This window comes from Meles meles, chromosome 3 (genome assembly GCF_922984935.1).
Source record: "Meles meles chromosome 3, mMelMel3.1 paternal haplotype, whole genome shotgun sequence".
In the NCBI taxonomy this organism is placed as follows: domain Eukaryota; kingdom Metazoa; phylum Chordata; class Mammalia; order Carnivora; family Mustelidae; genus Meles; species Meles meles.
Window position 1 is genome coordinate 116,261,499 of NC_060068.1, and position 26,814 is coordinate 116,288,312.

The 26,814-nt window shown below is 36.7% G+C and overlaps 1 protein-coding gene across 1 annotated transcript in view; it reads left to right on the forward strand.

Annotated features, from left to right (window-relative positions):
• Positions 1 to 26,814, forward strand: part of FBN2 (fibrillin 2) — a 260,961-nt gene that overhangs the window by 87,175 nt on the left and 146,972 nt on the right. Inside the window, exon 7 of the mRNA XM_046000771.1 lies at positions 3,135 to 3,260. Coding sequence (XP_045856727.1) covers positions 3,135 to 3,260 — 126 coding nt within the window. The remainder of the gene's footprint in view (positions 1 to 3,134; positions 3,261 to 26,814) is intronic.

Consider the following 26,814-nt stretch of genomic DNA (forward strand, 5'->3'; position numbering starts at 1 on the left):
GGTTGGGGGAACAGGTGGTGGGTAATGGGGAGGGCACGTTTTGCATGGAGCACTGGGTGTTGTGCAAAAAGAATGAATACTGTTACGCTGAAAAAATAAATAAAATGGAAAAAAAAATTTCTTTGCATAACAACTTAGATAAGCAATTTTAGACTTTTTTAGACTTTTTTTTTACTTCTTTTTGTAAAATAAGCACTTTAATGTTACATATTTATCTCTAAGCACCACTCTAGCTGGGTCCTACCAATCTTGATATGTTCTGTTCTCATTTTTCATGTGATTTCTTCTTTGAACCATGGATTATTTCAGAGTATATTGTTTAAATTCCAAATGTTGGAGGATATTCCAGGTGTTTATTATTCACTTCTAGTTTAACTCTGTTGTGTTTAGAGAACACACTATGTATGATTTTTAATTTTTTTATGTTTAATGAGCCTTTTTTATGGCCTCAGAATATAGTCTGTCTTGGTAAAATATCCTATTTGCTCTTGAAAATAGCATATATCCTGCTAAAGTTGCATGGGGTGGTCTATAAATGTCAACTAGGATAAGCTAGTTGAAAGTATAGTTTAAGTCTAATGTATCCTTGCTGATTTTCAGTCTAATTGGTCTGTCAGTTACTAAGGAATATGGAAATGTCCAACTATAATTGTAGATTTGTCTCTTTTCTCAGTTCTGTCACTTTTTGTTCTGGGTGCTTAACATTTTAAAATCAGCATATACACATTGTACATTATTATGTCCTCTTAATGAATCGACCCCTTTGTCATTATGAAATATTATGAAATATCCATCTATATCCCTGGTAATGATTCTTGTTCTGATGACTACTTTGTATAATATTAACTTAGCCACTTCAGCTTTCTGTTGATTTAAGCACATGATACATCTTTTTTTATTATTAATTATTTTTATTAACATATAATGTAGTATTTGTCCCAGGGGTACAGGTTTGTGAATCATCAGGCTTACACACTTCACAGCACTCACCATATCACATACGTTCCCCAATGTCCATAACCACCCTCTCCACACACTCCCTCCCCTGGCAACCCTCAGTTTATTTTGTAAGATTAAGAGTCTCTTATGGTTTATCTCCCTCCCGATCCCATCTTAAGCACATGATACATCTTTTCATCTTTTTCTTTTTGAGCTGTCTGTCAAAGTGGGTATCTTTTAAGCAATATACAATTGCATCTTTTAAAAAAATCAATTGTGGGGGCACCTGGGTGGCTCAGTTGGTTAAACGATTGCCTTCAGCTCCAGTCATGATTCCAGGGTCCTGGGATCAAGCCCCACATCAGGCGCCCTGCTCAGCAGGGGTCCTCCTTCTCCCTTTCCTGCTGCTGCTCCCCCTGCCTGTGCTTTAAGGTTTGCAATTTAGAAAAAGGGTATGACACTACTAATTCAAATCATACATGTACCCCAATGTTTATAGCAGCATTATCACCAATAGCTAAATTGTGGAAAGAGCCTAGATATCCACTGATTGATGAATGGATAAAGAAGAAGTGGTGTGTGCGTGTGCGTGTGTGTGTCATGGAATATTACTCAGCCATCAAAAAGAACAAAATATTGCCATTTACAATGATGTAGATGGAGCTAGAGAATATTAAGCTAAGCAGAATAAGTCATTCAGAGAAAGTCGAATTCTATATCACTCATATGTGGAACTTAAGAACTAAAACAAATGAATAAAGGAAATGAAAAAACAGATGAAGAAACAGACTCTTAACTCTAGAGAACAAATTGGTGGTTACTGGATGGGAGGTGGGTGGGGAGATGGGTGAAATGGGGGAAGGGGATTAAGGAGTCTACTTGTGATGAGCACCAGGTGATGTACATAAGTGTTGGATTACTTAATTCTTCATCTGAAACTAAACTGTGTGTTTACATACAGTTATGTTATGTTTATATACATATGTATGTATATACATACATACATATGTATGTTTACATACAGTATGTTAAATGAAATTTAAATAAAAACTTGGAAGAAAAAACATACATATGTATGTTTACATACAGTATGTTAAATGGAATTTAAATAAAAACTTGGAAGAAAAAAGAATATGACAAATTCAGGATAACACTGCTTAAGGGATACAGACAACTTTCAGATAAAGGAATTTAAAAGCTAACACACATGGTGGTTAGTAATTAAAGAAGTGAAAACTAGAATTAATATCCCTTTACAATTATTAGACCAAAGAAAATTAGGATCTTGCATATTTATGTCATGTGTTAGCAGGAGAAAAAACCCCACAAGAATCCTCATGGATAATACAGGTTTGTGAACTACTTGTAGGTATATGGATTGCTAGTGGGATGAAGACATTTTGACTCTTGGGCACTGTTTATTCATATTGAATGAATATATATATACACACATATATATATATATATATATATATACACACACATAGACATTCATATACACATTCTGTGATTTAGTAATTCTGTTCTGGGTTTAGAGCAAAGGGATGCAAAGTCTGAGTTTTCATAGTCCATAGTTACTCAACTACATAAAGAGGCATGGTAGAGGGGCGCTTGGGTGGCTCAGTGGGTTAAGCCTCTGCCTTTAGTTCTGGTCATGCTCTCAGAGTCCTTGGATTGAGCCCTGCATCGGGCTCTCTGCTCAGCAGGAAGCCTGTTTCCCCCTCTCTCTCTGCCTGCTCTCAGCCTACTTGTGATCTCTCTCTGTCAAAGAAATAAATAAAATCTTTAAAAAGAGAGAGAGACATGGTAGAGACTTCCACTGTATCATGCCTTGTGGTGGTGAGAAGTTTGTGGGGAGAAGATGGAGGTAGACTGAGTACCCATTACCAGGAGAGTGAACACATCCAGAAGTGTTTTGCAGCAAATCAAAGCAAGAGATTGGTTGTCCACATAACAATAGGGATGGATTTTCTTAATAAAAAATAAAATTCCAAGAGAAAATAACAAGAATGAAATGAGATCTATAACGCATGATTTATATGAATTAAAATAGATGTATACAAAGTGGTCCCCAATTCCCCTTACACTGTGCTCTTGAGGACAACTGATCCTTTTCTATACATTACATTAAAGAAATAGGTGTAGATATTTTGGAAGTTAGTGATATCTTTGTTCACAGTGCTTTCTTCTTGCAGACGTTGATGAATGCCAGGCGATTCCTGGGATATGCCAGGGAGGAAACTGTATCAATACAGTGGGCTCTTTTGAATGCAAATGCCCTGCTGGTCACAAGCAGAGTGAAACCACTCAGAAGTGTGAAGGTGAGTGTCTGTACTTGGAGGGTCATGACTCTGAATCCAAGAAAGTCATAACTTCCTTTAGAATTTGAAGAATTTAATCATAATTTAATCTGAGAATGAAGGGATAGATGTTAGAGTGGTTTTATATCAGTTTGTGTATTTAATGGGTTTGAGCTGGAAAGAGCCAATGAACATTTTAAAAGGGGTTTGTTATCTCAGATTCTCTGTTGCAGTGGGAATGGGAGTAAGCCAGCCCTTTATATTTTTCCTTAATGATGTGGTTCTCTAGTTCACTTATAAAATTATATCAAAGATTAAAATTCTGAGTGAAGTACAGTGTCCAGTGTAAAATGATGCATTGGAAGTTGACACTGTTCTGTATTACTAAATAAGTGTTTTGAATTTTGTATTGAATATTGTTTCTCAGCTGCCCGCCAAATTAAAAAAACAGTATAACTGACTCAGGAAGAATTGGGAAATTACCACCGCAGGTATTCTGTGAAAAAATAGCTTACTCAAATAAAGATATGAAAAACTTAATAATCTTCTGGAATGTGATTATGATACTGAATGTGAATTGAATATAATTTTGAAGTGTGCACTCCGTAAGCATTCTTCATACAGAATAAAATCACTTGTTATAATTATGTGTGACCCAAAGCTTTATCATTGTCACAAGTTCAAGAAGCTACTAAAGGTGTCTAGCTTTCCTAACATGGATACTTAGAGTAATGTTGATACTATTAGCAGTATTGAAATATAATGTTTATCTTTAGAATGATTCCTTAAATCAGTTTATTCCAATTAAGGTAATTTTCTTAAGACAAATACTATACCTGTTTTCATTATTTTGTGATGTAAGCATTCATATCTACTCAAAGTTTAGAAAAAAATTATTTCAGAAGTTTATTTTTGGCACTCTGGCTTACCTCATGTGGAAAAACGTGAATTTGAACTTACATGGGAAATTCATTAAATCTGAACTTCATTTCATGTGCCTGTTATGATTTTATCTGGGAACATTTTCTGAGTTAAGTAAACTAAAAGTAGCAAATATATTTTATAATTGCTTCCTGTGAAGAAATCATCACAAGTTTATTTAGACCCATTTACCTTCAGTAACTAAAATCGTCTTTTAGTGTACATAGTTAAGTCTTCTCTTCTTTCCTTTCCAAAAGGCAGTACTTAGAGATTATTTTTTGTTGCTTGGTTATAAAAAGTTTTGTCCCTCTCTGTAGAAAAATTACAGTGTGAAAAGGTAAAAAAATACAAAGTTTAAATTATAGGAAACAAACAGGAATATGAACTATTTTATTGGACAGGAGATAGAGACACGTACATGGTATGGTTCCCACACCAGAAATTATAATTCCATGAACCCAGGGAACATGTATCATTTTATATTTTTTATTTGGCTTACTACCTTTCTAATCTACTCTAAATTAATCTCCATAATTACATGCAATTCATGTTTTTCAATGTGGAAATGTCTGGGCTATGCTGCTTTATCTTTGCTACTTCTTACATTTTCCTCCCTGGTTTGTTTGGGGGTTGATTCTATATGGCTCAACCTTTTGTCATTACGCTTCACTTTTTACTTTTGAAATACTATCCAGACTAGATCCAAGGTTGGTAGACTTAGGAACAAAGACAGTGTTTGATTCTAAGTGAGAAGGCAGAGCCACTGACTGATGAAAGTGGTTGTGACGTTTCCATTAATCATCAAACAATGTATTTCTTCTTAGTTGAAAATAGAATGAGCCTTTTCCACATCCATTTCATCAAAACAACATGTAGAGCCAAGGCAGAGTTTGGAGAGAGACAGTGCAACTCTTTCTTTACACTTGTCTGTGTTCTTGAGGAAAGGGGGCTGTTGATGTAATGTAGGCACCACCCAGAGCCTGAATCCAGTCCTCTCCTTCCTTACTTCCTGTCCAGGCTGCCAAATCCACTTAGCCATTGCCCAGAAAGAATTATGTGATTTAATATTTGGGATTGGTGGGGAATAGCAGAATTGGATGAAGTGGTGATTAGAATGTGAAAACTAACGGTTTTATGAAGACTTTACTTTGTGTAAGTCATATTTATTTGGATATGTCTTAAAAGTAACTATTATCAATTTTTCTTAAGTAATAGTGTTCTTTTATATAAAAGATCAAGTGGTATTTCCTTACATAAAACTATTTAATGTAATTGGTTGCATAATGTATGTGGAAAGACTATAAACTATTGCTATACTCAGTGACAGCTTTGAATTATAGTCAGTTTATGTATGGTTTATACAAAAATGTTGACATAAATTTAAAGTTGGTATTTGCCCTAAATAAAAATGTAACCATAACAATTACTTTTGATCAACTGTCAAAGGTAAGACATTTTAGTTTTCTTTGTAGTTTACAATATGAACATAAAATATTGTAGTACTGGAAGATTTGCGTGAGAATGATGCCCTTTCTGTTCCTCTTATGACACATATTAGATTTCTGTTCATACAGCAATGAAATTTTCTAAAATCTTTTTCAGTCTAAGTTTCTGGGTCTGTTCAGAAATAAGATAGCTAACCAGTGTTTTGAATCTGAGTCATTTGGGGAAATGGTGGCAGCATTAGTGGCAAAGTGAGGTTATTAACTTTAAAAAATTGCATTACTCTTTTTTTGGTGGATATCTGTTGGTTGACCATCTCATTCCCAACACTTGGGTAAGATCTTGAGGGCGAAAACTGTGTCGTGTTTATTGCCATATCCCAAGCCTGGAACTGTTCCTGCTATATCTGTCGCAAGCTCCTAAAAATGTATGTTGAGTAATTGGGAGTATGGTGGATAATAATTTAATTTCCTTGACTTGGGTTGAACATCCAAAAAGAAGGTAAAATGTGGGGCCAGAAGTTAAATTGTTATTTGGAAAGAGGCCATTGTCCCATATTAGGGAATTTTTCCTATATCTGATTTTTTTTTCATTTTCTTAATAATCTTATTTTGCTCTGGTTACCATTAAGAGACAAAGAATGTAAATAGTGCAGTTTGGCATTTTTAGATCTTTGTGTCATTACTCCTCTTCGCTCATCTGCAAGTAACACTTGAGATCAGGGACCTTCCCTCTCTATTTAAAAGAAATAACTGTCTTCCGCTTGTTCATTGCGGTATCTTCATAGCGAAAATCTTATCCTGACAGGCTTGTTCTGCTGAAAATTTAAGTTTGGACATACATAGTTTATAATAAAATGAGAAAAAACGGTGGGGTCGCACTCATCTCTTAAGTTAATATCTGAAACACATTACAAAGTGTCTATATTGAGACGTCTTTTGTTTTATATCATTGGTTGGCTGGATTTTCCTGTGTAAGAATCTGAGCCCAGAGCATAAAGGAATACTCATTTGTGTGTGTGTGTGTGTGTGTGTGTGTGTGTGTGTGTCTGTCTGTCTGTCTGTCTAAAGGAAAATCAGTTATTTTCCCTCTTCACTCATTTCACTCTCAGATTCATTTAAGCCTCTCAGGCCTACTGAAGTCAAGTCTTATTTCTCCTGGGCCAGTCTGGCTCCAAAATCTTTTCCTCATTCTGTTGTTCAGTGGGTAAAATGGTTCTTTGAGGGCATAAACTATTTCTTTACATCCAAAGAGAAGTTTTCTTCAGTTACCATATTCAAAGATTTATTCATCCAAATATCCATTTAATGTAAATGAGGAAAGAAAGTAGCACACATCAGTATAATCTAAAATTGTATATTAGAAGGCTGTCCAGCACTTTTTATTTTTATGACAAAATATTATTTTGAATTTCAAGTCCACTTGGAGAAAGCACAGTAGGTGCCAGATGTCCTTGCATGATCTCCTTCTTTCAGACTATACCTTCTTTAACATTCTTTGAGGTAGTTTTTCTTTCCTGGCTTAAATGGAAGGCAGGAAAATAGCATCATTATATTGGAAAGTTTCCCTTCAATGGTTCTTTATAGGTGAAATAGTTATTTGCAATTTATTCTGAAGAGTCTTTAGCTTTGTTCCATTACCACAGCATTTAGTTGTTTCAGATTTGTGACAACAAATATATTTATTTATGCTCATGAAACTCATGAAACATGTTGGCACAGTATCTTTGGTTGCTGTTCCAACTCGGCTTTGATAAACCATGGAAAATAAACTTCTGTCCCAAACTGAAAAAATGCTTTCTTTTACTCATATTACCAAAAGTATTAACTTTAAAATAAATAATAAATAAACTCATTGACTGTTGTCCAAAGGAAAAACTACATATTAAAATTGATACTTAAGTAGGGAGACTGTAAATATTGGAAACACATAAAACCTTTTTGGTCATCAATTTAGAAACCACAGAAGTATCATTTTTAAATCCTTTTAAAAAGAAATTTACAATATTGTAATTAAAAAATAGATTCTTTCTCCCTTAAATAAAAGATCCCAGGGGCGCCTGGGTGGCTCAGTGGTTTAAGCCGCTGCCTTCGGCTCAGGTCATGATCTCGGGGTCCTGGGATCGAGTCCCATGTCAGGCTCTCTGCTCTGAAGGGAGCCTGCTTCCCTCTCACTCTCTCTGCCTGCCTCTCTGCCTACTTGTGATCTCTCTCTGATAAATAAATAAAATCTTAAAAAAATAAAAAAATAAAAAAAAAATAAAAGATCCCAGTCTGCTAAACTCAAACCTACTTTCTGCCCCATAACAAATAAGTTATTCTTCTATCACAGCACTTTTTACATTGTATTTTACTTATTTTTCTGCTGCTGACAGAGTATAGATCACACCAAAGTATGTTAATAAAAACTAATATTTATGGAGCACTTAATATGTTATAGACAACACTTAAACCACCATAAATGGTGGTTCTTATTAAATCATCACACAGTGGTGCAAGGTTGATTGCTATCATTAACTCACTGTACAGATGAGGAAACTGAGGCACAGAGAAGCTAAATAACTTTGTCAAAGTTAGGTAGGTTAGAAACTGCAGAACCGGGATTCTACCCTGCTAGATTTTCTTGAGCTCTCACTCAGCCAGAGCCTCTGAGTGAACACAGGAGGGTGACCTGGCAGCACATACCCCAGCCCATAGATTGCATCTCTGGAGGGAAGCTAATGGAATCAGCAGCAGCAACAGAGTTGTGATTCTCTCTTTGATTGTTACATTATGTGGCAGTGCCCTGCAATCCAGCAAGGGCAGAATTAGATCCAGTTGAGCTGATCTGGGCACTGGCTTTCGAGTTTGGGTGGTCGGAAATAGCATGGTCTCTCTCCTCCAGTATGATCAAGGCTAAAAAATAAGGAATGGTGAACTGCAGGCCTGTGTCTAAACTTCATTCTTCATGAATTCTTCCCTTTGTGTCATCAGGGTTCAGGGGTCTGAGCCTTGAGATTGCAGATGCATGACATACTGTTCACGGCTCCAGCCCAGCTCCACCATGTCAGCCCTCTACCAGGATTGACCAGTTTAAGCACTCAATTGTCACCGGTTTCCATGGAGCCTTGGGAAGATTAACTAGCCTACAGGCGCTAATTCTTGAAAACGTAACCTTTCTCTGTAACATATGCTTTACTGTGTTTCATGAGTGATATATTAGTTATTTACTTAATGGATTTTTGCTATATTTTCTGTTCATTAAAATGAAAATTGGCTCTGTATCACTGTGCTAAAATAACCTATTCACCATGACTTCAGATCTGAAGATTCATCCTAAATGAACCAAAATATAAGTATAAACAAAAGAAACAGTGGGGTTAAAAACAATCATGAGAATTTTTATATTGTCTTTGATCTGATAAAGGATTATTTTTTATGTTACCCTACCTAAAGCTATGGAGGTATACCGATCAGTAATTTCAGCTACATAAAATATAAATTCCATGGCAGTAAAAACAAACAAACAAACAAAAACCCTGCTATAAGCAAGAATAAAAACAATAAACTGAAAAAAAATTTTGCAACTTTTTAGACAAAGACCAATTCTTCTAATATATCAGTTCTACAGATGAGTAGGAAAATACCCAATAAAAATATTCAAGGATATAATGTGACCATTGACAAGGGAAATACCAGTGACTATTAAACACACTAAAGCATGTTTAGCGTTACTTAGAAGAAGAAAGTACCCAATAACACTATGGGATGATAGCATTTCTACCTTTAAACTTCGAGAGGACCAAAGTTCTAATGTAAAACTGTATTAATGAAGGTTTTGGGAAAGAGATACCTTCATAAATTCCTGATAAAAGTGTAAAATCGTATGACCTCTGTAGAGAGCAATTTAAAATTATCTGTCAAAAATTACAAATATATATAACATTTAACCCATAAATTTTAATTTGAAATATTTATCCTATCTTACTCAAGAAATGATGGTCTTAGATTATCCCTCCTGTCTTTTTGTAATAGGAAAATATAGTAAAATACACGTGATAGAAAACCTGTTATATTAAGAGTTGGTAACTATTCATCCTTAAAAAGATATTGTGAACACTTTATATATTGATATAAAATATGATTCAGACATACTGTTACATAGCAAAAGCAAGTTGTAAACATTTTCATTTACAAAGAGTGTATTTGTGTGTACATGTGTTTGCGTATGTATGCGTAGAATGTCCATGGAAGGATATCAGAAAGTTTGCACCATTCGGTATTTTGAAGGTGAAAATCTTCTGGGGGAAAAAAGGAAAAGAGACTTCTCATTGAGTGCTCTAGCATAAGTTTTTTACTTTTAACCGTATAAATGTATTATTTGTTCAAAAAGTTAAAAACAGAGGAATGTGAAAAACAGGCGCCTTTATTTGTTTCTTTCTTTGTAAGCTCTCAATGAATCCCTACAGCAGACCCTGGAAACAGTGCATACAACCTTTAGACCCTAGTGCTGGGGCATTGCGACCTCCATACCCGGAACACTCAGCATGTCCATGTTCCATGCTGCCATGCAGACAACATATGCATATCTAATGCTTATCCGGTGTGAAATAAAAATCTGGGGTTTGAGCACAATTACAATTAATCTTAAACTTTACTTTAGGGGCACCTGGGTGGCTCAGTCAGTTAAGCATCTGCCTTCTGCTCAGGTCATGATCCCAGGGTCCTGGGATCAAGTCTTGCATCTGGCTCTCTGCTCAGCAGGGAGCCTGCTTCTTTTTCTGCCTGCCGCTCCCTCTGCTTGTGCATAGTCTCCCTCTGCCAAATAAATAAATAAATAAAATCTAAAAAACCCCACAACTATTACTTCAGTAAATCAGTAAATATTTAGGAGCATTGAATGAAATATATTTGACTTTGCTTTTTAGGAAAATACTCCTATTGAGATATGTTTGATAACTAGAAATATAGGTAAAATAGTATGGGAGAGGTAGGTTAGAGACGATAATTACAGTGAAGCTGATTATAATTTGCTTTTGGCTAAAATACAAGTATTATTTAAAAGGATGTATGTGGTAGTCATATTGTGAGGAAAGGAGATATTGTTCTTAAATTATCTTAAATAAAAATCTGGTAGAGTTCTGGTCATCAACTGCAAATGAGCTGCATGGCCCAGTGAAATTAGGTATCAAAACACGGTCTTCTCCATTGCATTTGGATGGGTTAGAACTTTCAAAATAGAAAACAGACCCATTTGTCTCTACTCTGTGGTGTTTGCATTTGTATAGTTTGGAGATACTTCTCTGTCTTTGTCTCTCAAAAACACACATGTTCACACAGACACACAGATTTCTGTGTGTGTGTATTGTCCTTTTCTCAGGTACACAAAATTACATTAATCATAGTATTTGTTTCATGACATATTTTCACTATTATTTTACTCAAAGCCTGCTTTCATGCAGTGAGATATCTTCAATAATATAATATACACTCATAAAACCACCAAAAAGGGGGGGGGGGCAAGACAATTAACCACATGTACCCATGGTGCTGCTCTACCTGCTCCTACTCCCACAGTATAACCATCACTTTGAAGCCAGGATTCCCATTTTCTTTTCCTTTTAAAATCTTTTATTGCACCTGTAGATACTCTATTTATTTTTATTACTATTATTTCAGTTTTTTGAGTGCTACAATAAATGGCTTAATACTTTATGGAACTTACTCTCTTCACTTAATATGATGCTACAATTCATCTGTATTGTTGTACGTTGTTCTAATTCATTTTTGAGGTGAATAACCCATTCTAACCCATGAGGTGGCTATACCTTAGTGTGTTAATCCCCTTTCCCACTGGTGGGTAGTTTTCTCTGGTTCTTCCTATTGTGACTATTGGCTGGCATGCCAAAGTAGAGCCCAGTGTTTCCCCTCCTTTGCTCAGCATGGACGGAGCTACACCGTGGAGTCAGGGTCATTTTGATTTTTCAGAGAGATATTTATTCTCTTTTTTGATCCACTTATTTCTGAAAGGTGACTTATTTACATTTATCTTATGACTGATGTGTGTGTAGGTAGCTTGGATCACGGTGGTGGTAGCATCCTGGAGCCTTGTCCTCACTTGCTGTTGCTTGGTGACAAATGAGGAAACAAAGAACCTAATAGACTGCACCTCCACCTCTTCCCAGGCCTGTATGTTAGCCAGCCCACCCTTCCAGATTGGTTGAGTAGCATCTGCTGAGTGATCAGTGGTCTTATCCTGGCCCATTGGGCCAGCTCAATCCTCTAGATTAATCCTGAGACCTCTTGCTTGTGATTTTGGGCCAATTATACAGATAAAGCAATCATATAGGAGAAGTAAAGACACTACAAATATTTCCACATTTTTTGTTTGTTTTTGTTTTACAAATATTATCATTTATTTATATCTCCCCCCAAAGCATGTACTGAACATTACCAACTCTTGAGCACAGTATTAACTTGGCTGCAGTTTTCTTTTTTTTTTTCTAAGATTTTATTTATCTATTTGACAGACAGAGATCACAAGTGAGCAGAGAGGCAGGCAGAGAGAGAGGAGGAAGCAGGCTCCCTGCTGAGCAGACAGCCCAATGCAGGGCTCGATCCCAGAACCCTGGGATCATGACCTGAGCCGAAGGCAGAGGCTTTAACCCACTGAGCCACCCAGGCGCCCCTTGGCTGCAGTTTTCTGTATTCAGTCTTATCTTTAAGGCATTATCAATGAAAGGAAGGGAGCCTGTAACAACTAAATACTTCCTTGAGAACAGGATTAATTTTGAGGAGTGCTGACAAACCCATCTTCCTCAGCTAACCTGATCCTAGTCCCCAGCCTTCCTCCTCTCAGTTCTGCATGCTTTCGTCCCTAGGAACAAAATTAAGGATTTTTTTTTTTTTTTTTAACACAGGGACAATAATGGAAACTTCTTCTTGATTATCTCCTTGTGGTATCTTGGTGCCTAAATCTAAATTGTCTTCAGCTCTTCTTTGTTTCTCCTACTGCTCAACCAGGTTCTCATAATCTGATTTCCAGACACTTTGCGCAATGCCACTCATACATATATATATTTTATATATATAAAATATATATATATACATTTTGAGAATCAAAACTTCTCTCAACTTGTCATGCTTTCCTATGTATGCTAAGCAAGTGACATCTAGCGAGGTTGGTGTTTCTCTTTTTCCCCTTAAAATAGACAATTACTTGTAGTCAGATGAATGGATAGTAAAAGTTCTTTGTACTAAGGTATCTACTTTCCATGATGCTTTTACCTTGGGAGGCGGAGCATTGAGTAGCTTAGAAATTTGGAACATATATATGAAGAGTTAAAATCTAACATGGAAATCTGCAGCATTTGTGCTTTTATAAACCATTTGGGAAGGACATACTGACCAGGTGCCAGTCTTAGCAGTGGAGTTTCCAGGCTTAACTGTTAGAAAGCCCCTGTGTGTTTCAGATACGGAAAATAGAACATCTAAGAAAGTGTGACCAGTAGGGAAGAGTGATAGGTGTCCAGAGAGGCAGCCAAACAGCAGCCCAAAGCTGACATTTGAGGCAAAATTAGTACATATCACTTCCTAGTATATTTATCAGGAGTTGCCGGCCTAAACTCTTAGTTTCTTCCCACAAGTGATTTCCACTATTAAAACACTTACATTAAATAACTTGGACACTACCTTGACAGCCTTACTCAGCTAACAGCAGTGTTTCCGAGGGAGTTCCTGAAGTGATATCACTCCCTGAATTTTAACCTGAACACAATGAATTACATGGAAAGTGGCACACAGCGTTTTCTGTGAAAGCCTGGAGGAAGAAGAGTTCTTTATTTGAGACACAGTGGGTAACATAGTTGTTAGGAACATGAAGTCTGTGAAAAATCCATATTCCTAAAGAAATTCATTCAACAAAAAGATATTTTTTAGCATGTAACTTGAGGTAGTGAGTCAAAATTAGGAATATTCAGATCACATTTTGTTTTTTTAACAGATTGATGCTTTAAAGTTTTTCTTCCAATAGCAAGAAGACATTGTGGAAAGAAATGGCAATATATGTTTTAAGTACAATTCAGAAAATAAATAGGCAAAGAGAGGGAGAGAGAGACTCAGTGGCCAAATAGCCCAAGATTTAATACCCAAACGTTAGGGTCTGTGCTCCAGTTACACCAGGAGCAAACTCTGTAATCTTGAGCAAATTAGTGCCTTGGTCTCTACAATAGAGATAATAATGGTCTTTTGTGGGAAAGCTTTTTACTAACATTATATAAGATGAAGCATTTGGCACTTTCAGTCTTTTCTAAAGAAGGTGGTGGTAATACAAATGAGTTGTAAAAGATTCAGTAAATCATGTGATTTGAGATTTTAAAAAATGATGGTAAAAGAGTTCTAATATAACATTTCAGTGACTTTTATTAATTTCCTCTAAATAAGCTCTTTTAATTCTTTTTTTTAAAGATTTTATTTATTTATTTGACAGACAGAGATCACAAGTAGGCAGAGAGGCAGACAGAGAGAGAGGGGGAAGCAGGCTCCCCGCTGAGCAGAGAGCCTAATGTGGGGCTTGATCCCAGGACCCTGAGATCATGACCTGAGCCGAAGGCAGAGGCTTAACCCACTGAGCCACCCAGGTGCCCCTAAGCTCTTTTAATTCTTTAAAAAAAAAAAAAAAAAGACCCACTAGAGCATGTAGTTGCCTAGTCTGATGAAACTAATTAGCAGACAATTAAATGGACTCAAATCCATTGTCATGAAGAGGGAACATGGAACTAGGGATTTAAGATCATCCATTAATTCCTAACTTGGTGCCAGCCTGTTTTATTTCTGTAGTCTCAGTTCCACCCAAATTACAGAAATGGACATTTGAGACCCAGAGGACTAGATTTATTTAACATAACACAATAGTCAGGAAATTGCATTTTAGTAGACTCAGGAAAAATTTCCCAAATGGTGGGAACCAATATTATTTCCTCAGTGCCATTGTATATTTAAATCCTTGTTTTTAAAAAAATGTGAAAAAACATGGTAAAGTAATTTACATGATTCTTGCAGTTCAATTTCTGCTGAAGATCGCTGGAAAAATTGAAAGCCTCCAAAACACCTTTCTCAGAGACTTAAAATTAGGTGTGTGTTAGTGATTAAAAAAAAATCTATTTTACCCTGGATTGAAAGGATCAGGTGAACATTTGAACTTTGCCTTTAGGGAAAAAAGCTATAAACTGAAATACACCTCCTTATTTCTTCATTTTACTTAACCAATAATTGTTTCATAATGGAAGTGGAAAAGTTATAATGCATACCAAAATAAACAGAATGCTGGTTTTATAATATTCTGGATGTGTATCTACAGCTTCTATTGAAAAAAAAAAAAAAAAAAAAGAAGTGAGAAAGAAAAGTTAAAGTCACAAATTACCATGGCTCAGTGCCTGAAGGAAATTAGTCTACTCTAAAAAAATATCCTGCTCAGTCAAGTAAAAATGTAACAAAACTTGAAACATAATACCTAGACCCAGGACTGCATTTTCTTCCAAGTGTTGTTACTTACTGACCTTCTGTAGTATGCCTATCCTGGCATTGAAAAATATGTGAAGAACTGAAGAAAAGGTTTATGGGCTGCTAATTTCTTATAGATGCTTTCATTTAGTAAACATAGAAATAAAGCTGTGATCATGCTTGAAGCATCTTTTTTTTTCTTAGTCCCAAACTAGGAATCTTTCTCTCTCTTTTTTTTCTTAATGCATCCCTCTCACATCTCAGTGTAAAGTGTTTCTCATCTGTACTTTGCCTTTGCTAAATTTTAGTACAATTAATTTTAAGGATAGTGTCAATGATTTTGCAAATTGTAGCTGAATGCCACTGCTGATTCATCAAATGGTCAGGTAGATCTTTTCTCTAAGTACCTGCTGTTTACAGAAGACAACTAACACAAAAGTAAAAATAAATAAATTTAGTTATAGTTATGAGCACAGTTCTTCTAATGTCATCATATGGACAGTAGAGGAATTGCTGTGTTTTCTGTAAACTCTGGTTTTCCTAGTGGGCTCTGGTTTCATATTTCCCATATTAACGTGTCTTTTTCCGTTTGACTATGAAGACTGTCTGAGAAATATTTTTGTCCCAGTCTAGTAGCAACACATATAGGACAAATTCCAGGCTGATCATGGATTTGTATATTCTAGCATGGCTAAATTCTGGTGAATGGCAAAAGACAGTTTGGGAATATTTTACCATCTGTATACTGTCATAATAAATTTAGGATGACTTGATTTAACTAGCTATAGCTGATGCTTATCTGAGGCATAAACATGTTTTTTGGCTATAAGATTTCATCTTCCAGGGGTGCCTTGGCAGCTCAGTGATCCCGGGGTCCTGGGATTGAGCCCCGCATTCGGGCTCTCTGCTCAGCGGGGAGCCTGCTTCCTCCTCTCCCTGCCAGCCTTTCTGCCTACTTGTGTTCTCTGTCTGTCAAATAAATAAAAATCTTAAAAAAAAAAAATAAAAAAAGATTGTATGTAGACCTTCATTTTCTGATCCTCTCTTATAGGGAGTATGCAAGCATTTTTGAGGGTAGTTTCCCAAATGTCATACTGGGCTTTCATTGTTATATTAACCTCATCAAAATGCTGTGAGTTCCAGTTTCCCCCCCCTTTTTTTAATTCAAGTATATTTGATATACAGAGTTAGATTAGTTTCAAGTGCACAACTTGGTGATTCTACAGTTCTGTACATTACTCAGGGCTCTTCAGGATGAGTGTAACTACTGTACATTATTACAATATAATTGACTGTATTCCCTATGCTGTACTTTTCATCTCCTTTACTTATTTATTTACTTATACTTCTTAATTCCTTTGAGCTATTTTGCCCATCCTTCTGGCAACCATCAATTTGTTCTCTGTATTTAAGAGTCTGTTTTTTGTCTAGTGGTTTTATTTTTTAGATTCCATATAAAAGTGAAATTGTGTGGTATCTGTCTTTATCTGACTTATTTCTTTTTTTTTTAAATTTATTTATTTATTTTTATTTGCTTATTTACAGCATAACAGTGTTCATTGTTTTGGCATCACACCCAGTGCTCCATGCAGTACGTGCCCTCCCTATTACCCACCACCTGGTTCCTCAACCTCCCACCCCCCCCCCCCCCCGCTCCTGCCGCCCCTTCATAACCCTCTGGTTGTTTTTCAGAGTCCATAGTCTCTTATGGTTCATCTCCCCTTCAGTTTCCCTCAACTCCCTCTCCTCTCCATCTCCCCATGTCCTCCATGTTATTTGTTATGCTCCACAAATAAGTGAGACCATATGATACTTGACTCTCTCTGCTTGACTTATTTCGCTCAGCATAATTTCTTCCAGTCCTGTCCATGTTGCTACAAAAGTTGGGTATTCGTCCTTTCTGATGGAGGCATAATACTCCATTGTGTATATGGACCACATCATATCTGACTTATTTCAATCTTATTCTTCTTTATAATTGAATAGTAGTCCATTATGTATATGTACCACTCTTCTTCATCCATTCCTCTGCTGATGAACACTTGGGTTGTTTCTGTATCTTGACTATTGTAAATAGTGCTGCAATCAGCATGTATCTTTTTGAATGAGTGTTTGTCTTTGGGTAAATACCCAGTAATGGAATTACTGGATCATGTGATATATCTATTATCAATATTTGAGAAATCTCCATACTGTATTCCACAGTGGATGTACCAATTTTCATTCCCACCAACAGTGCACAAGTGTTCCCTTTTTCTACATCCTTATGAATACTTGTTATTTCTTATCTTTTTGATACTGATCATTCTGACTGGTGTGAGATGATTTCTCATTGTCATTTTGATTTACATTTCTCGATGATTAGTGACATTGAGCACCTTTTTATGCAACTGTTAGCCAACTATAGGTACTCGAAGAAATGTCTATTCAGGACCTCTGACTACTTTTTAATCAGATTGTTTTTTGGTGTTGAGTTAAATAAGTCCTTACATATTTTTTATATTAATGCCTATTAAATATGTCAGCTGCAGGTATCTTATCCCATTCACTGGCTTGCCGTTTCCTTTGTGGATGGTTTCCTTTGCTTTTTATTTTGGTATAATCCCAATAGCTTATTTTTGTTTTGGTTTCCCTTGTCTGAGGAGACATTACCATAAATATGTTGCTAAGAGTGATGTCCAAGAAATTACTGCCTGTGTTTTTACAAATACTATGGTTTCAGGTCTTGTATTTATGTCTTTAATCCGTTTTGACTTTATTTTCATGTATTGTGTAAGAAAATGGACTGGTTTCGGGGCGCCTGGGTGGCTCAGTGGGTTAAGCCGCTGCCTTCGGCTCAGGTCATGATCTCAGGGTCCTGGGATCGAGTCCCGCATCAGGCTCTCTGCTCAGCGGGGAGCCTGCTTCCCTCTCTCTCTCTCTCTGCCTGCCTCTCTATCTACTTGTGATCTCTCTCTGTCAAATAAATAAATAAAATCTTTTAAAAAAAAAAGAAAAAAAGAAAATGGACTGGTTTCATTTTGCGTGTAGCTATCCAATTTCCCAATGCTATTTATTGAAAAGACTTTTTCCCCAGTATATTCTTGCTTCCTTTGTCATAAAGTAATTTGACCAGATAGGTGTGGTTTTATTTCTGTGGTTTATTTAGGTGTGGGTTTTTTAATTTATTCTGTTTCATTGACCTGTATGTTTTTGTACTGGTATCATACTGTTGCATTACTCTCGCTTTCTAGTATATCATAAAATCTGGGATGGTGATACCTCCAGCTCTTTTCTTCTTTCTCAAGATTGCTTTGGCCATTTGTAGTCTTACTAAATGGTTGCATATAAATTCTAGGAATATTTGTTGAAGATCTGTGAAAATGTTATTGATATTTAGAGATTGCCTTGAGTCTTTAGAATGCTTTGGGTAGTATGGACATTTTAATGATACTAATTCTTCCCAACCATGAGCATCATATATCTTTCCATTAATTTGTGTCATCTTCAGTTTCTTGATCAGTGACTTAGAGTTTATTTGAGCCCTCTCTCTCTTTTTTTTTAGTAAGTGTGGCTGAAGGTTTATCAATTTTGTTTATACTCTCAAAGAACCAGCTCTTGGTTTCATTGATCTTTTCTATTTTTTTAACTCTCTATTTCATTTATTTTTGCTTTAATCTTTATAATCCCTTCTTTCTACTAGCTTTGGGCTTTATTCTTTTTCCTACCCTTTTAGGTTAGGTTAGGTTGTTTATTTGATATTTTTCTGGTTTCTTGAAGTAGGCTGGCCCATATTATTATATACTTCCCTCTTAGAACTGCTTTTGCTTTGAACCAAAGATTTTGTGTTTTCATTTTTCCAGTTTTATTTTTCTAAATTAAGGCTCACTCCTCAAGACACTTGTAGAGGTACTCTAAATGCAGAACCTTTCCAAATCAGGAGCTGACAAACTTATTCTCTAAAGAGCCAGATAATTAATATTTTTGGACGTGGAAGTCACTCTGTTGCAAATACCAGCTTAGCCACCATGGTGCAAAAACAGCCATAGATAATAAATACAGAAACAAATGAGTGTGGCTGTGTTCTAGTGAAACTTTACCTAAAAAAACAGGCAATGGGTATAGTTTGCCAAGCCCTATTGTTCTTTACCACTGTTCTTGCCCCTATTTCAAACAGTCTCTCCCCTACTAATTTTGCAGCTACTTTCCTAGTGACTGGCTAGATGACAGATCATGGACAAAGAAGTTTTATTTTAATAGTTATAACATATTAACAAGTTTTAAAAGAAAAAACATAACTGATGTGGCAACACTGTGTGTTTATGGATGTTATTCCTGGAAATATTATTGATTAGAACAAAGTTAATATTACATTTTTTATGAAGACTTTATCCTTTTAGAGTAGTGATAGGTTCATAACAAAATTGAGAGGAAGGTGCAGAGACTTCTCATATACTCCCTGACTCAGTACATGCATACCTTCTCCCTTTATCAATATCCCCCACCAGAGTGGTACATTTGTTACAACTGATGAACATAAATTTACACACTATGATTACCCAAAGTTCATAACTTACATTAGGGTTCACTTCTAGTGTTGTTTATTGTTTGGGTTTGCACTAATGTATAATGACATGTATACCTCATTATAGTGTCATACAGAATATTTTTGCTAGTCTAAAAACCCTGTCATATTAACTTTTTTAAATGAGTACATATGTAGAAATGCATTAAGTAAAAAGTGATAGGTTATTCAAGGAGATAGCTATAGGTATGGAAATGTGTCTCCGTAATGACTAGAGTTTGGGAAATGACTTTGGAAGATTTATTATTATTACCATCAGAGCTATTTGACTTCCAAAAATAAAGGTACTCCAAACAGAAACTCTGGATTGCCATTGTGTTTGTCAGAGAAATCCAAAGGAGAAGGAAAAGCCCACAATGATCAAAATAAATATAGCTCTATTATCTTTCTATGTAGGTCTGCCTTTTTTCAGTTAATAACTTCTCTTCTTCTATCCTTCTTTATAGTACTGCTCTTTTTCTCATCCTGTCTACTATCAGCTAGACTGCAGTTAGAAACCTGGTTGGGGGAACAGGTGGTGGGTAATAGGGAGGGCACGTTTTGCATGGAGCACTGGGTGTTGTGCAAAAACAATGAATACTGTTACGCTGAAAAAAATAAAATGGGGAAAAAAAAGAAACCTGATAGTTCCTGAAATTAGAAGGAAGAAAGTTTTCTGAACATCATTAACATCATTCGAGGTTGTTCTCTGATGCCTCTACCTCTATACTATGTGCAACAGGAATCAGTGTAGCGCTTTGAGAAACGGGATATGCATGCTGTTGTAGTCCGTATCTTATTTTTAAAAGAAAAAAGTAGGGGCACATTCTTTCTAAAATTACTGCTGTATGCTTGACAGAGTAGGTTGTTTTCTAATATGAAGGCATGTAAGAAAGCACTCTCAATGATATTTGGAAAAAACATAAGAGGTTACTTTCTTGTTCTGTTGAGTTATAAGCACAACGGATTTGAGGCCCTTTAAGGTATTTTGTAATAGGAAACATTTGAAGTTTGCTAAAAAAAAATCTCATCCAATACTTTAGTAAAACCATATTGTGACTATTTCGTTGTAGCCTTAGAAAATTAATTCAACTTAGCAAACTCATAGAATACAGCTATTCAAAATTAGATTATCATAATTTTTCCTCCCACATGGAATATTTTGCCTTAATTTACCATAATAGAAAAAATATTTTTCATCATTAAGTAATTAAAAAAAACAGGAAGTATAGCATTCTGGCATTAAGTTGAAATTTGATTTTACATTTTAAAATATTTTCTGTATGTTTATTTTCTTCGTAGCTTCAAGATGGAATATTTGTGGTCTTTATTCATAAAATATAATGTTGTATCTTAAATCCTTTTTTGTGCTAGTATATGTAATCTATTTGTAGTGGTTAGTTGATTGAATATTAATATTTTTGCCTGGAGTCAAGAAAGTGTGTGGATCTCATGAGTACAATGCATTCTAGACTCTTCTCTTTAAGAAGATAATTCAACTTTCATTGTGTTGTTCTTTTAAGAATGTTCATATACAGTATGTAACTGCTGCCTATATATTTGTATAACTTGTGAGTGATAGGAGTGAGCTAAGGGAAAGAAGAAGGGGGAGAAGAGGAAGGAAAGATTTTTCTGCCTTCAGCGACTGACCACACACCTCCAGGCTGTGTAAAAAGAGAAGATCCTTAAAAAGGTTGAAGAGAACAGTAGTAAGGATCTTTTTTGAAAAGTGTTGTCCGTGAACTGGAGTTTTGGAGGGACAAATATCAGTGGAGCCTGACTCATCTCTGAAAAGTCTCAGTTCTGTACTTCCTGAATTTGAAAGGCAAAGGATACATTTTCCCATTTGCCCCACGAGGACCTCATAGAAAGGAAAAGAATTATGTGAGCTTGGGATGGTGTCTGCCTATGCAGACTCATATAAAGTGGTTGACCCTAGTGGGGATAAACTGCCAGAAATCTGGGGCTGATGGGAGTTGCAGGTGGTCAGAAAGAAGAGGAAGAGGTGGTATCCCAGAATAGATGGTAAGAGGTGGGAGACCCTCAGCCCTAGGAGATTGCCCAAGATACCAGTAAAATCCTTAGGCTTTGTAAGTGCCATGCCCAGAGGACAGCGATGCCAGAGTTGATTCAGAACAATATTTATTGAGTTCCTGGCACACTTCTGTACTCTGAGAATAGAGTAGTGAACATGCAGATAAAAATTCTTTCTCTCATGCAGCTTACTTTAGAAACAAGGGACAGACAATAGACAAGTAAAACTTACACTGTCAGTTGTGATAAAACCACCAGAAAAACAAAGCAGGATGAGAGTCTATAAAAGGCTAATGAGGGTAGGAAGGAGGTGAGGGAACAAACTGTGGCCGTGGGGGAAGAATTCCTGACAGGAATCAGCCAAGGCAACAGTACTGAAACAGGGGGATCCCTCAGGTGCACAGTGGACAGACAGAAGCCAGTGTGACTGGTGCAGGATGGCAAGGAGACTAACTAGTTAAGCAGAGGACTGACAGATTCTGACCTTCATTTTGAAGATTTGCCCTGGCTTCTGGGTGGTAAAAAGATAATAAGGGAACAAATGTGGAAGCTGGGAGACCAATCAGGAGGGGACTGCCATAGTCTGAGACGTGGTGGTAGACAGGACCAGTGGCTTACTGATAAAAGTGATGAGAAGTGGTTGAATTCCAGGTGGATTTTACAGGTTGAGCCAGCAGAATTTATTGACAGATGACTTATGACTTTTGTGGAGTAAGAGAAGAAAAGAATCAAGTAATTCTGAGGTTTTTCGAACTGTGAGGATGAAGCTACTGTTAACTGAGATGGAGTATGTTCTATGGGTAGAACATAGTTGGGGTAGGGGGAAGTTATCAGGAGCTCTGCTTTAAAATGATTAATTTGAGATACCTGCTAGACATCTGGTAGATGTCTGTAGTTACATGTACCAGTCAGGTTCGGGTCAAGGACAAGGCTGACATTATAAATTTGGGAGCCTTCAAAGGCATGGGAATACATGAGAACATAAAGGGAGCATTTTGATGGAGAAGTCCAAGACCTGAGTCCTCATATATTTGAACATTTAGAGGTCCAGGAGATGAGAAAGAACCATAGAGAAGACTGAGAAGGAAAAGTCTGTTAGAACACACTTCTGCTAACTGAGTAAGATCTTTGTTACAAGTAATTGCCCTCTCTCCTCCCTCCCTGCAACCTTGAAAGTGCTCATTACTAGTTAGGAATTAGAAGAGAGAAAGCAAAAGACAACCATTTCCCTCCATCCCTGCAGGCTTACAAGCCTAGGGCAGGCTGAAGCTGGGGAGGGGAAGAAGATTCAGTTGCATGAGGGATTACAGCTGTGTGATTGTTGGATTTGAGTGGACATTCTGTTCATCCAGAAAGGTTGAAAAAACCTGTAGGAGCTTAGTGAGATTTCCTAGGGTCAAGAAAGAATGGGTAAAAACAAACTGCAAAATGCAGTGGGAGATACAATGTTGCTTTATGCTTGCACCTTAGTGGTTTCAAATACTCATTGCTATATATTCTATCAGTTTACATGAGACTGTTAAAAATATTTATAATTTATAGTTGACTTTGCATAAATCATCAAACAGGTGCTCTGAGTAAGATGAGGAAAAGGCAATTGAAACATAAAGGTCTTTCACAGTCTCAGGGAAAGACCCCTGTGGTGTTCTGGTGTCTTTGAGAATTGCTCAGGTAACTTCCTCTGGATAAGCAACAATTCTGTCCTGTACCATAAAGCAGTCATTTAATTAAGGGTGTAATATGAATGTATCTGTGTTCCATTAGCCCAGATATGGTGGGACCCCAGTGAAGTCTGGTCACAGTCCTGGTGAGCCTATCTAGTCAGGCATTTTGAATTTGCTGTTTCATGCAGGGAGTGCTAGTGGATGTCTGGTTAATTTTATGCGACTCCCCCACCCATGATCAGATCAGTGTGTACTTTCCAGGCTGACTCACACATCCACACCTACATGCCCATTTTGTACATATACACAAATATGTCTGTATAGTTCAGTGTGTTTGCAGTCACTTATTGAATGTAAACTGCATGTATATGGATATAACCTCCCAGTTGAATAAGGAACTCAACCAAATCCAAGAAAATATAACTGTACCAATTTGAAGATTAACTTTCTTTATAAGAATTGTACATAGTGTCTGTCTTAGTAATGTACATACCACTTTTGTTGAGTGTCCTTTTTTTTTTTTTAAGATTTTATTTATTTGAGAGTGAGAGTATGAGAGGGGCAAGGGGTAGAGGGAGAGGGACAAGCTGACTCTCCACTGGGCAGGGAGCCTAATCCAAGGCTCAAGATCATGACCTGAGTAGAAGTCAGATGCTTAACTGAGCCACCCAGGTGTCCTGGGTGTATTTCTTTTTATGGTAATGGTGGGATTCATTGCAAGCCACCACCCAAAAATACCACTTTGGCGTATTGGTTATTTAGAATTGAAATTACTTAAGAGATGGCAATGTGAGAGGGACACTCTGACCCTCTTTTATACCTTTGAAAGCAGGAAATAAATTGCCCTTCAACCTGGAGGGTAGAAGGCATCCTTATCTCCAGACAGAAAATTCAGGGCCAAGAAGCTGTATAAACAAACTTTGTTTCTTCTTCATTAATTTGCTACTCCAAGCCCCAACCCTGTTGTCAAATCTTCACAAATAATGTTCCTTTGTTTAAAAAGGTATAAAAAGCTGCCTGCTTTGATCACTTCTTTGAGTCTCATATTTCTATGGATTTCCTTACATAAGAAATTAGTTTTTCTCCTATTAATCTCTCTTATGTTAATTATTAGTCCAGCCAAAGAATGTAGAGGGGAATAAGGGAAAAGTGTTTGGCCCCTGCAGTAATAAGTATGAAAAGCACAAAGATAAATGAGTATTTATATGATAATTCTGTAATGGAATGTAGGACAGATTTCTTTTTTCTCTTAATGCCATTTATTCAGAAGATAGAAAATAAATGACTGGATACATGATTAGAGTATTGATAAAGATTTCTTAAATTAAGTTCTCACTGCATTAAGCCAAAATACCTTTTGAAATCCTGAGGTTTTATGATTACATCTCAACATAATGATGTTTAACAAGAAAAAAAAATGGGAACAGAAAATATTCTTGCATTTTTGCCAAATCTAAATGGTTATAGTTAATTTAACTTTGGAATTTCCTGACTTTTGTGTTGTTGAAATTGTAGGTTTTACCCAACATTAAGGGAGCCTTTCATTTTAATTTCCCTGTATTTAAAATTTTTAAGATAGTTAGGGAAGGCAAGAAGGATGGGAAGAAAGTAAAGCTTCTGGAGGACATAGTTTTAACAGCTCACCACTCAGTTGTTAAAAATGCTGTCCTACAAAAACTTAGCATCCTCATTTTAAGTCTTCAGAACTTGTAAACGATTTGGTCTTACTTATCTTAGGCTAGAAAGGGGTAACAAAATGTTTCAAACCTGAGCAAATTGAAAAAAGAGAGAGAAAAAGCCATTGCTGATAAATAACTATGCTTCCCAAGAAATATCTGGGGATGCAAACCAAAAATTTAAGCTCATATTGTTTGACTGTATTATCAGTAACTTTTACATCTTTTGAATAGAAATAGCTTTCCAACTGTTTTAATGTTATAAAGCACTGTAATAGAACTGCCTCTTGCTGCTGTTACTTCATGCCTGAGTTACTCTAAATTAGTGTTTAGAAAGATGCAGTATTGATTTCAGGCCAAAAGGGAACCATTCATTACATGGCTGCAGAAGTAGCATTTAAAAAAAAAAAAAAAAAGCCATTATTCCGCCTAAACAAAGGAAAAACCTCCTAAGTGAGAAGTCCCTTTAGTGCCCATTAATGTTAAAACACAGACTATTATAAATGTACTTCCTTAGATCAATAACAAGAGGAAAGAGGGTCCAGGAAGGTATTTGTAATCATACTGCAGTCCTATGAGATAACACGAAACTATTGACAGCATTTCATAGACGATGTCTCTACATACATCTCTGATAGACAGTGCATCATGGGGTTTTCCATCATCCTAAAAAAGAAACTCCCTTCCCATCTTCGTCTTGAGCTCCCACCCTCTCTTTTTCTTCTTCTTCACATCAAACCTGGGAATTGCCTACAGTTTTGCTCTTCTTTCTGTATTCTGCCTTGTTCTAGAACCCTCTGTCATCTGTGCAGTATCCTCTCTAGTCAAATGAAACTAATTTCATCAAGATCACCAGGTGGGCTTTTCCCATTCCTTATCTTCCTGACATTCCTGCAGAAAAAAAAGTCATCTGCATGCAGTTGCACCCCTCCAAATAGAGTCCCTGTCCCTGTCTCCTCTGTTCCTTACCTTTGTGCGCCACTGCCTTGTCAGTCTGTCCCCCTCCCCCAGTTACCTCAGCCTCAGCATTCACAGACCCCTACCAGGTCTGTAGCTCCACACATCATCCCACATGCCCCTTACTAGCATTTTCCATATACCTCCTCACAATCCTAAATCTAGGGGGCCACTCTTGATTCCTCCCTCTCCTGACATAACTTTTTTAAAAAGATTTTATTTATTTATTTGTTTGTTTATTTGAGAGAGAACGCACCGGAGTGAGGGAGGGACAGAGGGAGAGAATCTCAAGTTGACTCCCTGTGGAGTGCAGAGCCTGACACAGGACTCTGTCTCAAGACCCTGAGATCATGACCTGAGCTGAAACCAAGAGTTAGCTACTTAACTCTCTGAGCCACCCAGGTGCCGCCCCTGACACAACTGTTTTACCACCAAGACATTTGGATGGATTGTGCTTCCTAAATATATTTTGAATTTATGTGCTCTTCTGTGCCTTCATTCCCATCGTCTCTTTTATGATGGGGGACAATGAGAGATGATTACTGAGCATTCTTTGGGATCTCCCTGCCTCTTAATTGTGCCAGTACGGTCCTTTCTTCATGTTGTGGGCACAGTGATCTTTCCAGAACATGTTTGGCCATGTCACTCCTCTGTTTGAATCCTCTGATTTCTTGATAAAGTTCCAGCATGACCATCCTCTCCATACCTCTCCAGCTTCAGTTCTTTCTACACACTCTGTGATTCAGACTCATTAACATTCACTTAGCTCCTCAGCTCATGTTTCTTCTTGCCTCATCTTTGTGTGTGCTCTCCCCTCTGCCTAGGAAACAGTATTCCATTTTCATCTTCGTAGCCTGG